At 45.8% G+C, this 15,916-nt stretch overlaps 1 protein-coding gene across 1 annotated transcript in view; it reads right to left on the bottom strand.

Annotated features, from left to right (window-relative positions):
- CFAP46 (cilia and flagella associated protein 46) overlaps positions 1-15,916 on the bottom strand; it is a 1,558,477-nt gene that overhangs the window by 1,165,175 nt on the left and 377,386 nt on the right. Inside the window, exon 16 of the mRNA XM_086922533.1 lies at positions 12,265-12,392. Within this exon, the coding sequence (XP_086778659.1) occupies positions 12,265-12,392 (128 nt within the window). The remainder of the gene's footprint in view (positions 1-12,264; positions 12,393-15,916) is intronic.

Below are 15,916 nucleotides of genomic sequence, written 5' to 3'. Positions count from 1 at the left end.
CTATTTACCACTGGGCTGCCCCAGCCTGTCTCTTGGAATTCCCCAGCCCTGTCACACACAAACCCAGACAAAGAATACACTACCTCGCAGTGGCAGGTTCAAATGGTTAAGCAAGCAAATACCTACTTTCTAAAAGTGGTATTTGCAAACACAGAATATTAAAATAAACTTTCCTAAAAGATGTATTTTAATATTCTGAGTCCAGGCATACTAAACATGACTTTCGAAAAAACAGCAATGGACCGCACACCGCTAACCCCTCCTCCGGGTCGCCCCTAAGCACTCTGGTATGTGAAGTGCCTGAAGTTCTAAGAATTACTGAAAGTTCGTAAGTGGTTCACCTATGTAGGTGCAAGTAGATACTTGTTATTCACCCGATCTCTAGACCCGGGACATGGCTCGGGTTTCAGGATATCTTCCCTCATCAGTAGAGAAAGTCAATAGGGGTGGAAGAGAAGGCCGCCTCGTAACCGTCACGGGCCTTGTTGCCCAGCACGCAGGTGCGTCGTCCAGAAGCTCGTCAGCTTGGGAGGCTCATGGGAGCCCTTATGTAGAAAAAACAGCAATGGACCGCACACCGCTAACACCTCCTCTGGGTCGCCCCTAAGCACTCTGGTATGTGAAGTGCCTGAAGTTCGAAGAATTACTGAAAGTTCGTAAGTGGTTCACCTATGTAGGTGCGAGTAGATACTTGTTATTCACCCGATCTCTAGACCCGGGACATGGCCCGGGTTTCGGGATCTGAACCCATTTCAATTCCTCTGGCTATACTCTCAGGGTCCACCAAGCTAATTAATGGGGAACCCTTTTTCTCACCTGTGGGCATCACCTATGCAACATCTAACCTTAACTTGCTCACAGGTCTGTCCCAACAAGTCACACTGGCCACTGACAGTAGTCAGGGATGAGACCCAGGCCTTATGCCTCTCAGGGCTCTCAAACTTCTGTGGCGTCAGTGAGCGGTGAGCAGTAACCCCAGGTGCTTGGCATCCTTTGTCCACTCTCCCTCCTGTCAGGTCAGGTATGACATCCTGGCACTGATGCACCAGCCCCAGGCCTATACCTGGTGGCTGGATCAGAGACTGGGGTAGGGTCTCCCACACCCGGTCATCCTCCTTGGGGCTTTGTACCCTCCCACCTGGAGCGGTACCCCCTTCTACAATTATCAGGGCACCTGTAGCAGGTGTCCTGCACAATTCGCCCACCAGTTCAGGGGTTCTATCCTGCAACTGGGCTACCAGGTCAGGAGGGACACCGTGAACATGGCCGCCCAACCGAGGGTCTAGACCCTCGGGTTGCACCGGGGTAAGAGGCAAGGACTCCCTTCCTCTGTACCCCCTTCCTGAGCACTGCACCCTCCCAACTGGAATGGTACCCCTAGAAGCTACCTCGGTCAGGACACGGATTACAGTTGCCTCTTCCTCCAGGTCAGACAACACATGAACCTTGCTCTCCAACCTAGGGTCTAAACTCTCAGGCTGAACCGGGGTCAGAGGCAATGACCTCTGCACCCCCTTCCAGATGGCTGTACCCTCCCATCTGGAGTGGTACACCAAGAAGACAGACTGGTAGGGACACTGATTACAGATGTCCCTCCCTCCAGGTCAGGTAACCCCTGAACCCGGCTTCCCAACTCAGGAACCAAACCCTGCAGTTCAACACTTGCGTGGCGCACCAAGACTTCCTTGAGAGCACGCATGCCGCCCCTGAGGGTAACACATATCTCCTGTGTTGTGTGATAGTCTGTCTGGCGCAGATCTCCCGTCCCTGTCCCTCTGACAGTGTGCAAAGATCCCCCAGGACAGAAGTGGTGTACCCATGGTCATTCATTGGTGATGCAGCCCTTCTGGCTGGCCCCTGACCCACTGGTTCTTCCACTGGGGACTCTTTCCCCCTCTCACCCCTCCATCTGGACTTCTGCACCCACCCAACTGGAGCGGCACTGCCAGACACCAGAACTACTGGAGCTCTGCTTACAGAGGCTCCAAGATCTCTAGACACTGGGAGGTCCTCCTCAAATGGCCTACAAGTACCAAGGCCTAGGCCCCCGACCTGATGCTCTTTTAAGAAGCCATCCAGGCCCTGAGACTGGGTTTCGGGTACCTTGGGACAGAACCCACACTCACTCCTCTTCCTCTGAGACAGGACGCGAGCCCCTACACCCTTCCCACTACATTGGAATCTAACTGGGCTACACTGAACCTCTTCCATCCCACAGGACTGGAAGATACCTGAGCCACTCTTGTTGGACTCACTCCTCAATGCTTCTTCAGACCCTCTGGAATCCACCAAAGGTCTGCCTCCAACGAGAGTTCCCTGGGGTCGGAGAACTCACTCTCCAACAGGTGTGGGCATAGCTCTGGAAAACAGGGACTTACAATATGCTCTCCCACAATTGGATCTCACAGCCCCCTACAGGGGTTAACCAAACTATCCTTCACCTCACCATCCAGTGCCTCACACACGTACTCCACACCATTCTCCTGAGATTGGCAAGACAGTATCTGGCTGTCTCTGTCACACAACCCACACTCTTCTGGGCGGTCTCCACACTCACATACCAGGACTTTGGGGGAACCCCTCTCCCTGCACCTCTCATCTAGAATCAGTAGAGTGTCCCTCTCAATACTAGGACCATGAACCCCTATGCCAATTACCCTATTCCTTTCAGGGACACTGCGCACTACTGGAGCTACCTCACGTCCTTGAACCTCCTGGTGTATTTTAACCCCCTCCAAGTCAATAGCCTCATCTCTGGGTGTGTGTACTACTCCCTCAGCACTAGAAAATTCAATTTAGCTGCTTTCATCTGAGCTGGACTCCACCTCCAACTCAGCAAAGCTCAATCTCTGAGCGACACACATTTCTTGTTGCAGGGCTGAGACACTCCTGGCCTCAAGCCCCTCGAGCTCTAAATCAAGCTCCCTCATTATCAACTCATGCACAGGTTTTATATAAAAAATAAGTATACTTTATGCAGCGATATCACAAGACCAATAAATGTCATAAAGAATCCACAGTACTATTACATTTCAAGAGTCCAAGTTAAAAAGGCTTAAATCAAGGTTCTGTGCGAGAAGGTAACCCGGACGGGCTACAGCGTCGTTGAAAATAACAGAGTCTAGCAAATCCAGCAGACCGCATCCGCATGGGCCCACTCAAATGTCGACAGACTCAGTCACAGTACCTTTTACTTGGGGCGGCCGGTACGGACGTGCGGGCCGGTTCCGGTGTTCGTTGCGTTGCAGAAAGGAAGCGTTGCAGTACGCATGGTCCCTCGATGCGGTGCAGGCAGCAGCCCGTTGACAGAGTCAGTGGATCAAAGGCTTGGGTTGCAGGGCAAGACGGTGCGTCAGTGCGGTGCTTTGCAGCTTGCGGTGCGGCGAACGAGGCAAAGTTCGGGAGCTGGCGTCGATCAGTCCGGACAGCGGTGCGAGTCGGGTGGTACGTCGCAAAGCATGGGAGGCGGTGCCCAACTCCGGTGCGGTCACAGGACTCAAAGTCAGCAGCAGTGACCGCGTCGGTCAGACCAGTTCAATTTGGTGTAGAGAGGCATTGCAGGTCGCTGTGTCCTTCCAGTCGCGGTGCAGGCTACGGCCCGTTGACGAAGTCGGTGAGCGCAGAGCTTGCGTTGTTCGAGGAGGACGTTGCTTGGTGCTGTGCCTACAAGACACCGGGCAGGTCCTCACAGCTCCCTGACTCTGTAGCCACTTCTTTTCAGCAGCAATTCACAAAGGCAGGTGAAGTCCACTGGTCCTGGGACTTCGGTCAGGGGGCAAGCTCTCTTCCAAGCCCTTGGAGATCATTGCGCAAGTTGAAAAGAAAAGTCCACAACAAGTCTTTCTACTCCCGTTTGGCAGCAAGGCAACCACTGCAGGCCAATCCCCCAAGCAGCACTTCAGCTTGGGAATAGTCTCTCCTCAGTTTCTTCAGGTTCCTTCTCCTCAGCAGAGGTTTCATCCTGTCAGTTCCAGGAGTGATCTAATTTCTTGGGATCAGGGTCCCAATATTTATACCCCAAAATCCTTTGTTCTCTGAGGGGAGAGGGGCCTGTGCCCAGTCAAAACCAGTTCTGAATCACTCTGTTTACCAGACTTCTCCTTTCCTTTCACAGCACAGGGCAGGCACATCAGACGCCCCACAGGAGGTGGAGCCAGCATTGTGGAAGGCAAGTAGAGTCCTGGAGCACTATGTTGACAGTCTTCCTTTTCTTCTTTCAGTGTGCAGGGCAGAGACATCAGACACACCACAGGGGGTGGAGCCATCACTGTGGGGGACGGGCACAGTCCTAATCATGTCCCAGGTGCAACTCCTCCCTCCCATCTAGATGCAGATCTCCCTATTTACCATCCGGCTGCCCCAGCCTGTCTCTTGGAATTCCCCAGCCCTGTCACACACAAACCCAGACAAGGAATACACTACCTCGCAAAGGAAGGCTCAAATGGTTAAGCAAGCAAATACCTACTTTCTAAAAGTGGTATTTGCAAACACAAAATATTAAAATAAACTTTCCTAAAAGATGTATTTCATTATTCTGAGTCCAGGGATACTAAACATGAATTTCTACCATGTTCTCTGAGTCTGCTAGGATTATAAAGTGTAATAATTCTAACAGCCCATTCCGGCCTATGGAGAACAGGTAGCCTTGCAATAGTGAAAAACGAAAATGGCTGTAATTCACTAATAGGACATGCCACACACCTCAGGACTTGTCCTACCTTATACTTACAATGCACCCTGCCCTTGGGCCTACCATATGGGTGACTAATATGAAGAAAAGGGAAGGTTTAGGGACTGGCAAGTGGGTGTACTTGCCCAGTCAGCATGACAGTACCAGACTGCACGCAGGCTCTGCAATGGCAGACCTTAGATATGTTTTACAAGGCCGCTACTGTGGGTGGCACAACCAGTGCTGCAAGCCCCCTAGCAGCATTTGGATTTACACGCCCTGGGCACACTCAGTGCACTGTACTAGGGTCTGACAAGTAAACCAAACATCCAATCATGGAACCACTAATCAATACATACATTAATTTACAGTAGGGAGAGCATATGCACTTTAGCACTGATCAGCAGTGGGAAAGTGCCCAGAGTCATAAAATAGCCAACAATAGGTCAGAAAAAAATATAGGAGGAAGGCAAAAAGTTCAGGGATGACTCTGCAAAAAGGGCCAAGTCCAACAGGGATGAACCTGGTTCCTGTATCCAACCCATGCTCCTTCATAGTTGGCCTGAACTTGTAACATTGATCTGGTTCAGCACACCTAGATAACAGCATTGCGTATTGTGCTTCAGGGTGTTTTTGTGACCTGAAACATTTACCACTCATTACTCCGGATCTACTCAGATTTTTGTTGTCATGGTGTCATTTCATTCAGTAGAATATTTTTTTTCTATTAATTGGGTTGGGATTTTTCTTTTATTGTGTTGTCACTTTATTGCTGTTTGAGTGCTGCATAAATATGTTAAACACTTCTTTGTTAAGCCCAACCGTTTTTTGTAACAAGTTACCAGAGGATTATGCACAGGTTTATTCAGTGACTTTAGTGGTTCACCCTGACAAGCATTGTGTTTATTATTTGAGTGAGCCCCAGACCCCTCTCAACTATTAACCTGATTTCTTAGAAATAGCACTTGCATACCATCTGTCATGCCTGTCGGGTTCATGGAGGCATCAATCCCACGAAGAATTAGATCTACATTCAGTTTTTCTTTATTCTGTTCTGTTTGTCCACGTGAAGCAAAGACGTGGTTGGCAATGGTTGGCAGAAATGTTTACACAGGCCTTGGAGCATGCGTAGTAACAGCGCATGTGCGGAAGTGTAGTGTTCCCAGCCTTAAGCCCGCCCCAAACCCTCAGGAAACGCTTCGCGTTTAGCCAGAGTGTTACCCTTGTCGTTCCGGGTCACGGTGTTGGCGTCCGAGGAGCTAGTGGTTCGTGGTGGCTGCATTATTCCGTCCGGCGTTAGAGAGCCCATTTTGAGAGTCCGTAAGTCTTTAGGAGCGGCTTGCTTCTAGTAGATTGTTCTGTTCTCGTTGTCCGTGTATTCTGTGTTACCGCTGTGGACTTTTAGCGGTTGTGCTAGTTAGTTGATTTTTCTCTTGACTAAGTTTGTTCAAGAGCATTTTGGCATGTGGTTGAGTGGTGTTTTCATGTTGATTTTGCGATACCTAAGCAGGTGATTAGGTTATGGATATACATGAAGGCGTTCTCAAGTTGTAGAACTGGTGAGTTGCACAGCTAACAGAGAAACAGTAATTATCTTATAATTGCGCACCATTTATTGTGTTGCTTTATATTTAGATCACGGCTACATTGGATAAACCATACCCAGTCAGATATTCAATGTCCCAAAACATTTCCTTTTGTCCTTCCTTATAAGTTTCCTCCACATTCCATAAGGTAAAGATACATTACATCACACCCCATACCTTGGGAACATCAAGGGAGGGGATAGTTTTCACTTATTGTTCTTGTGTTTTACTGCAGTGCCATTAACAGAGAAGAGAACATCATCTGAGTGGAAGAGGAGTGTGGAGCGCCATTTTCTTTCCCCTTCTTACCCTTGTTTTGTTCCCCTGTGTTCCCCTTGGTTACTTGTCGGGTGTTAGTGCCTCTTCCTGGCGCCCGGGGGGTGACGAGGGGGAGACAGGGTGTTAAGCATTGTGGCTCCAGGACACTTCTGAGACATAAAAGGTGCGTGCATTACACCATCAGATTTTTCACAATTAATCGTGTAGCACAGTGCTTCTAAACCTGAGGTCCGGAGACCTTCAGACGATCGAGGGATGCTTCACTTTACACGCTTCTTCAGAACAAGGAAATAGCAAGATTATCAACCCTCTCCTCTTTCTGAGTCCGGCAATCTTCCGATAGCACCCATGGAGAGTATCATTCACATCACATGCAGCAGAATGGGAGGTGCTCTTCAGAAATTTGCTCTGATGCGGTGGGAATATTTAGAGGGGGAAAATTAAAGGACAATACATAGCCATGCTGAACAATTTATAACATCCATCAGTCGAACATAACAGACTGCTACTCTGGAAAGAGATGAATAATCCTGCCCTGCTGTGAATGGGCATGTGCCAATAACAGAAATCTACTAAAGTGGTTTGGTGACTTTTGAAGCACAGGAAGAAGAAAGGAGGACTAATGCCACTGTTGGCCTGCACGCTCCCTGCCAGAGCCATATCAATGGCATTAAAAGGACTAAGGTGACTGTACTGGTTGGGAAGGTTATCATTGTCTATACACTAATCCTCTGAACTAGCCCCTTAATATTTTGAAGTAGTGTGAGAACTGCTTGGCAAGGGACAATAGACTAAAGAGTCACGCAGTGACTCTACTTTCTTTTAGGTACTCTAGCACACCGCTCTTGGATTGGCACAACTTGTGGAATCTCCAACCCACACAAAAGGCCATATTCTTGATCTTATTTGGTCTTCTATGCCAAAGGCGATCATTACAAACATTGCACCCTGCATTTGGTCAGACCACCATCTAATCTTGTATGACGTACCGCAATATAACTTCCAGACTAAACTTCCACTAAAAACAAAAAAAGTGCGCCAGTGGAAAAAAGTCAACTCTGATACCCTGACCAAAGTTCTGTCCAAATATAAACAGAAATCCATAATTCCATCAGATGGTATTGATTTAGACTCAAATTATGACAGGATAATAACTACCCTTAGGCAATCTATTGATGAGATAGCCCCTGAAAAAACACAAAAAGTAAAGGGTGCAGAAAAAGGAGCTCCTTGGTTCACCCAAAGTCTACGAGACCAAAAAAGAAAGCTCCGCTATCTCGAAAGATGCTGGAGGAAATCCAAAAAGGACACCGATAGGGAATTATACAGAACATCGTTTCAATTGTATAAAAAGCTCATCATTTCAGCCAAGAAGGATTACTATGAAACACGCATGAACAACGCCACAAATATCCAGAAAGAGACCTTTCAAATACTGAAAGAGCTAAGTAAGAAGGAGGAAAAGGCAGACATATTAATCAACTGTGACACTTTTCAGGGATATTTCCTTGAAAAAGTAGCGACCATACTGTCAGATATCAAGAAGGACAACCCGGCTATACACACCTTGCCACTGCCCCCCTTACACTCACCAACCCCTATTGTCACTAGATTTCCTGAAATTGATGCTACCTCCCTTAGACATCTAGTAGCAACCACCAAGTCAGGTTCCCCTGCTGACCCCTGCCCGCCCGATATCTTCCGACTAGCAATCCCGACCCTGGAGGACCAGATTTTAGACCTCTTAAACATATCATTAGCTACTGGATCACTACCAACCACCTTCAAAGAGGCACGCGTCAGACCGTTGATAAAAAAACCTGGGGCAGATCCAACTAGCCTGAAGAATTACAGGCCAATTTCCCAGTTGCCATTTTTATCAAAAGTACTAGAACAACATGTACTTAAATCCCTGTCACCGCTCCTGGAATCCCACCATCTTCTCCAGGAGCGGCAAGCTGGTTTTCGTGCCCACCATAGCACGGAACTAGTAATGCTGTCAGTATTGGATGAGCTCAGATGCATGGCTGACAGTAAAAAGCCAAGCGCCCTGATATTATTAGATCTGTCAGCGGCGTTTGATACTGTCAGCCATGCACTGCTCCTGGACAGACTAGCCAGGTCCGGGATAAGAGAACAAGCTCTCCAATGGCTGACAGCCTTCTTATCAGGGAGGACGCAGAGGATCCAGGTAGCAGATCAGGTCTCCGAAGTGAGTGCCTTAGTTTGTGGAGTCCCGCAAGGGTCCGCGCTCTCCCCACTTTTATTTAATTTATACTTACAACCATTGATAGAATCCCTGGCAAACATGGGCTGTAAAGTTTTTAATTATGCTGATGATACTCAGCTATTGCTGAGTATCGACACTACAACATCGGCTCAGTCCATGGCCCAAGACATACTACGGTTCACAGTAAACTGGATGTCGTCCAACCTATTGAAAATCAATCCAGATAAAACGGAGGTTCTTGTAGTTTCAACCTTTACTTCCCCCTGGAATGATTTGTTCTGGCCACAAGAACTTGGACCTACCCCAAAACCGTGCCCTAGTGTAAAGAGCCTTGGGATGAAAATTGATCAGGAACTATCGATGACCAACCAAGTGTCCGCTGTGGTTGGCTCATGTTCTAACCTGATTAGGCAACTACGTAAGCTCGCCCCCTTACTCTCAAGGAATATGCTTCGAACCATTGTTTCAGCCACGATTGTGTCCAGAATTGACTACGGCAATGCATTATACCTAGGCCTCCCAAAAAACTCCATCAATCGTCTACAGGTCATCCTGAATGACGCAGCTCGTCTGATATTTGGAGTACCTAGGCGGACCCACGCCTCTCCCTTGCTTTATAGGCTGCACTGGCTCCCTATGAAACAAAGAGTCGAATTTAAGAGCATGTGCATTTGCCATAAAGCAATCCATGGTCAGGCGCCAGCCTATATAAAAGATAGGCTCAAAATTTACGAACCTAAGCGCGCCCTGAGATCCTCCGATTCCCTCCTGCTATCCTGCCCACGTTTGAAACTGGCAACTAAAGGAGGCAGAGCTTTTTCAATCCAAGCCCCCACTATCTGGAACAAGCTACCGGAGGCGCTTCGTAGAGAATCCAACCTTCTCCGTTTTAGGAAAACCTTGAAAACTTTACTTTTCAAGGACGCGTTTACATCCCCGTAGTTAAGTTAACATCTTTTATATTCACTTTGTCTCTTGTTGCTGTACTTTGTCAGAAGCGCTTTGAGACCTGTCGGTGAGTTGGCGCGATACAAAACCCAGTTACAAATTACAAATTACAAATTACAATCAGAGTCTGCCTTCTCACTCAAAAAGCATGACCCATTGAGAGGCATATCCATGAGGGAGAAATGTACATCGGTCAAAAATCTAGTGAAGCACATCCATGAATGTCAAAGAAGTACAATACCAGGGCCAGATGCACACTCCACAGGCAATCAGTAGTATCTAAACCAGAGTGGTTAGCATATGTAGCCCTATCTTGTCAATTATGAATCGTCTGAGCCAAGGAGGTCCTTGAGTTTTCCATGGCTGCCAACAAGATCTCGCTGGCCATATCCCACAGGCCATGAGTATAAAAACCTAGTGAGCAAACAACATTAACTAACAATAATGACAGACTGGCGGAGGAAAACATATATTTTACAAAAGCCTCAATCTTCTTGGATTAACTCTCATGGGGAGTAATAGGGAATGCTTCGGGATTCACTTTTCTGGCTGAGGCTTAAACCACAAGGCTCTTTGGAGTATGATGTTTGGGAAGAAACTCAGAATCACTAGCAAACTCCCTGTCATTCCTGGCCACTTGCCTAATTACTGGTGGACAAGGACAGGGCTTTGGTTAAGTGGCCATCAAGTTATCACTGAGGGTCTTATTAAAAGAGAGTAAGGGCTCAGAAGTAGCTAAGCCAGCATGCAAAATATCTGTGAAGATGTTTGTTTTGGTCTCAACTGAGGACAGCTGTAAATTCTTAGTCTCAGCTGCCCTCTGTACCATCACTGCACAAGAAGTGCTTTCTTCCACTGGATGCCCAAGTGGTGAGTCAAGTACTGCCTCGGGTCAGCTGAAGATTCCGATTCTCAACAGAAGACAATGAAGGTGAATGATTCACTTCATAGTGCTTTTGCATTTTTGGGGGGGATTTGGAGTGACAGGTTGGCGCCTAGTCCCCCTTTACTTTTACATGTCTTCACTTGATTTTTGATTTTGATGTGCTGGAGGACTTAGAGTGCTACAATGACTTGGATACAGGAGGCCACATTTGTCACACAACATGTCATGGCGCGAGCCCAGACAATAGAGACACTCCTCGTAAGCGCTTATGACTAGCATTCGTTTTCTGTGGCTGCATCATTGTTTGAAATCTATAGTTTTCGTTGAGAACATAATTCTATAGCACACTGGAAATAATGTTTTGAAGAAGTTGTTGGAAAATTGACAAAATCTAAAGCAAAGCTCTGGATCCACATTAAAAAGCACAGACAGAAAGGAACTGATGCCAGGGTGCCCTTACATGGGGCTCCAATCTATCGCTTCCAGGTTGGAACAGAGCCCCATGGCGCCACCAAGCAACATGTGTGAGTACTGCTGATGTAAAGTTTCCAGATCCAGGGCCAGATGTAGGAAGCCTAATTCCGGTCGGTAACAACCGAAATTATCGAATTTCGGCCGTTATCGACCGTAATTAGGCTTTTCAGATGAAGGTGGCCAAAGTGTAGGATTCGGTAATTTACCAAATCGGTAACTTAAGGTATTATCAAATTACCGAATTCTTAACACACCGATTCGGTAAATTACTGAATCCTTAATGTAGAGAGCACTCAAGTGAGTGCTTTTTATATTTAAGGATTCGTTATTTATCACCAACTATTAGTTGGTGGTAAATTCTGAATACCTTAAAAAAGCAATTTTTTGCTTTTTATTCAGTGCCATGTGGCAGACATACATGCCCTTGGGCATGTATCTCTGCCACATGTGCACCCAAGCACTATACAGAGGTGCAACAGGGTGTCATTGTGACACCCTGCCACCCTTGTAGGTCAACCCCCTATTACCAATTCGGTATTTACCGAATCAGTAATTCTCATTCATTCTTATGGCCCGGCCCATAGGAATAAATGGGGAATACCGATTCGGTAAATACCGAATCGGTATTTACCGAATTTTACTGATTTGATAAAATTTACTGAATCATTACCTACATATCATTTACCGATTCTAAAATCAGTAAAATTCGGAATTTTAGAATCGGTAAATGATATTTACCTACATCTGGCCCCCAGTCTGGTGCCTGGGAAGTATTCTAAAATTTGGTAGCTACAGTTAGTAGCATCCCACAGAAAATCAGAAATGTATTTCTGCCCTGTTATTAAAATTATTTTTAAAAGCTGAAAAGCAATGATTTAAGCAAACTGTTGAACTACAAATCATTATCGCATGTGGAGTACACATGATAAAATTGATATTAAAATATCTAGAAAAATCTGCAATATATTTCCAGAATTTGTTCTCACATCAAAAATCCAATCATTGTTTCTTGAAAGAAATCATAGTGAAAATTCTATTAAAACAAATAAACTGAAGGACAATGCCTAAACCTCTACTTTAATAAATCCACATATGCACGAAGATTTCCTATATAATGTATTTAATGTGCAGTGCTGTAATAGTCAGGGTTGTTAAGGAATAATGACTCATGTATTTTATTTTCTTAACTTACAAATCTCAGACTTTGGTACTTTCCAGCGTCCATCATCATACAGGAGACAAAAACGGCAAGCTGTTCGGCATACATCCCAAACTTCTTGCTTTCGCGCAACCTTTGCCAGATCTGCCCATAACCTTACTCTGCCAGGAAAAAAAAAACAATATTGTTTAGCTGTACACTGTATTTACAACAGACTAAAACAATAAACATTTGTTAGATATAACTTTAACCTCCATTTACTAATATACAAAGAAAAATGTACTGGATGTTAAATCCATACACTCACAGAGCCATCAATGTACACTGAGATGCCAGTTCTCAATGTTCGGGTTTTCCACTGATTATTGAGTAGTAGCCGTGACGCTTACTGTCATTTAAAGATCCATTTACATTCCAATCTATTGAGCTTTAAATCCCAGTCCATATCCAATGGTCTGAACAAACAAGACAAATTGAACGCTATCATATAGACTCTCAAATGTCGTTCTTACTCTCCTCCACCTGCTGGTTGATTGAGACGAACCCTGATACATAATTTTTCTATATGCAATTTTCATATGTACAATCTGTACTTTTCATTTATGTATGAAATTCCTTTTCTTAAATCCCAAATATCATCTGGGACTTATTTACCTTATTTTAATTTGGCTTTGCCAATTTTAATTTTCATTATTGTTTGTGGTGCTTTCCTGGCCCTTCAGTTTATTCGAAGTCTGTTTTGTAGGCCTACCGCTTCCATTGGTATTTACATGGAGCATAATGTATATATTGTGATTTTTTCTATATAAGGATGTCAATCAGTTCCTTCCTGATACCCCTCAGACCCTCCTGCAGAAGGTTTCTTGCACGCACCAGCATCCCACCTTTGACCCTATCGACATGAGGTTTTAGTGATTCCAATTTAGGATTTTCGCTGTATCGACTAATTTAATCCTTCCCAATTAGATTAACTTTTTTGCAGAACCTTCTTCAACCTGTTTCATCCATAATCTGACCATGTCCACATTAATATGCTAACACTTCCTTGGTTACTTCCTCCCACCGAAGTTAGAATTACATCCTCCTGTACATGTAACATGAGGCTTCCAGTACTCCCAATTGAGTGTGAAGCTTCGTGCATGTGCACAGAACTATAAAAATTCCTTACCTAGCCCACTTTCTTGGCTCCTCTCACATCGATGGGATCCACACAGAATTACCAATCAGTGCCTAGGAGTACCAAACGCCATTTGCTGACCCCCCCGCTCGTGCGACGCCCACGGGTTCCCATATTAAAAAGGTGAGTGTCACCACCCTTATTAGAATGGGCTCCCGGGCCCTTAATTATTCTTAATTATTTTCTTGCCAATAACTGTACTTTGCAGCCCTTGCCAATAACTGTACTTTTCAGCGGCTGCTACCACAATGTTGTTTTCTCTCATTAGGCCGGCTGGCCACAGGCTCACACAACTCAAGGTTGGTAATACTACCCTTGACATCTCCATAATTTTGGTGTCCGGGCCTTTTCATTTATTCACCTTGGTTTCTTTATTCCCTAGAAACCACACAATTAAGGCCTCAAGCTATTGAGCAGTATTGCAGCTTCTACATATAACTGTTCCACGTCTGGGGCCCTATTCGTTAGGCCGGCTGGCCACGAGCTAGTATCTCCCAAGGTCAGTCTCCTCCTTCGGATTGCAATTCTTTTAGATTTGTCGGTGTCTTGTTGCATCGTCCCTTTAATTAATTTGATCAAGTACCCTCTCTACTTTTTAGCCACTAGTGCTGGCACAGATTCACCTTCCTGTGATTCTTACATGTTTTTAAATTGCTTGATACTGGATGCACAAGCCTCATCTTGATGATAACCTCACATTGCAGGAGGTCAAAACGCCGTTGACAATAGACCTATATAGATTCCTCTTATATTGTATAAAATAACCTTAAGGAGTCATATGTCTTTATGTGTGAAGCAAGATTTCTTCTCAGTCCCACATCACCTATCACTGCGCCCCTCTTCACTTAAGTGTGAGCACTGAAACTTCATTATAACACTAAAAATAAAGCATTAGATTAATTAAATTGATAATGTTTGTCTTCAAATACTGTTCTAGTGGGATTGATGCCCAATTAAACCATTGTGTTTCTTAGTATATTGCATTACCCCAGTGTTCTCGAAAGTTTTGAGTTTGCCCTCGAGAGCATGTTTATAGCAACCTAATAAACATAAAGCAGTTAACAATCGCAATGCCAAACTGGCATAGTGAGAACATGCATTTGCCAATGCCTCCCTATCCGGAGGAGTAGTGGGGAATTAATTGCGGTTGACCTTACAGTTTGAGGTTTGAACTACAGGGCTCTCTGAAGAAGGATGTTGAGAAAAAAAAATCAGACACCAGCAGCCAGTCTGTGGCTCCCTACCCTGTACCTATTCATTAGTGGGCAGGAGCAAGTCTTTGACCAAATGTTCCTCAAGTTATCAGTAAGGGCCTCATTAAGGGGAGCAAGGTGTCAGACATGGCTGGGTCAGGCGGCAACATTTCTGTAAGCATGTTAATGTTGGTCTTGATGAAGACAGCTGCAAATCTAGGACTACAGCTAACTGTCAGACTATCACCGCAAATGATGCACTCTCTTCCATTGTTAGTTCAAGTGGTAAGTCAAACCCTGCTTCAGGGAGGAATCAAGCCCTCTTTCCTCTTGTAAGCCCATGTAAAAGCTGCCATCTGTGCGGTGAGGGGGAGAAAACCATCCCTTTTTCCCTCCACACCATCATCATCCTGCATCTTGGGGTGTAGCATGTTCGGACTCCGAAGTCAAAAACATAATGGTGCCTGTGCTGGAGCATTCTCCCCAATAGAGACACTGCTTTAGAGTCCCGCTGTATGATGACCAGTACCACTTTTGTTATCTTGTAGCGCGATATCGGTTGAGATCCGGCTGAAGTCAGTTCAGTTAAGACACTCGCATCGGCACTGGATCCTCTTCGAGCACTGGCTGTATCAGGAGAGGCGCAGATGAGGAAGGAACTGGTGCAAGTCTTGGAGTCAGAGTGAAAAAGGTCCCAAGGGGTAAGACATCGAGGAAGGATACACCGGCAGGACACTGAATAGAGGCCCCTGTGGTTCTTAGGGGTTTGAAGGCGTGCCAGAGGGAGTAAGACGAGCACCAAAAATCTGCAGCATAGTCTCCTCGAATGCTTCAATCTGCTGCGGTGCCATTGATGGCCCAGGAAACTCTGGCTGAACCAGAGTCAGTGAGGGAATCTGCTCCATAAGCGGGGACATGGATGGAGACTGACAGATCATGAAGCCCTGCATGCCTTCTTTTTCGATACATAGCGACAGATAGAAGTTGAGTCCTCTACGCTTTTTTGTGTTTGCATTAGGACATACCAGAGGACTTTGACCACAAAATGTTGACCACTTACAGGAACGGCCTGGGGAGCCAGATGAAGCGGGATTTAGGAGACCTCCGCGGACTTCTTATGTTCCGCAATGTACAGCTCCATCTCAGTTCCCAGTCTGTGTGCATGAGGCTGGACATATTGCACAACTTCAAATCGTGTCCTGGAGCCCAAACACCAGAGACAAACCTCATGCAAGTGACCGACATCTGCTTTTGACAGTTATGGCATCATCTGAAACCTGCTGTTTAAGGAGGGGACATTCATTTGGAAGGAGTC

The sequence above is a fragment of the Lissotriton vulgaris genome, chromosome 5 (genome assembly GCF_964263255.1).
Source record: "Lissotriton vulgaris chromosome 5, aLisVul1.2, whole genome shotgun sequence".
NCBI lineage: Eukaryota > Metazoa > Chordata > Amphibia > Caudata > Salamandridae > Lissotriton > Lissotriton vulgaris.
The sequence above is the reverse complement of the archived record's forward strand: the minus strand, read 5'-3'. Positions and strand labels throughout refer to the sequence as shown.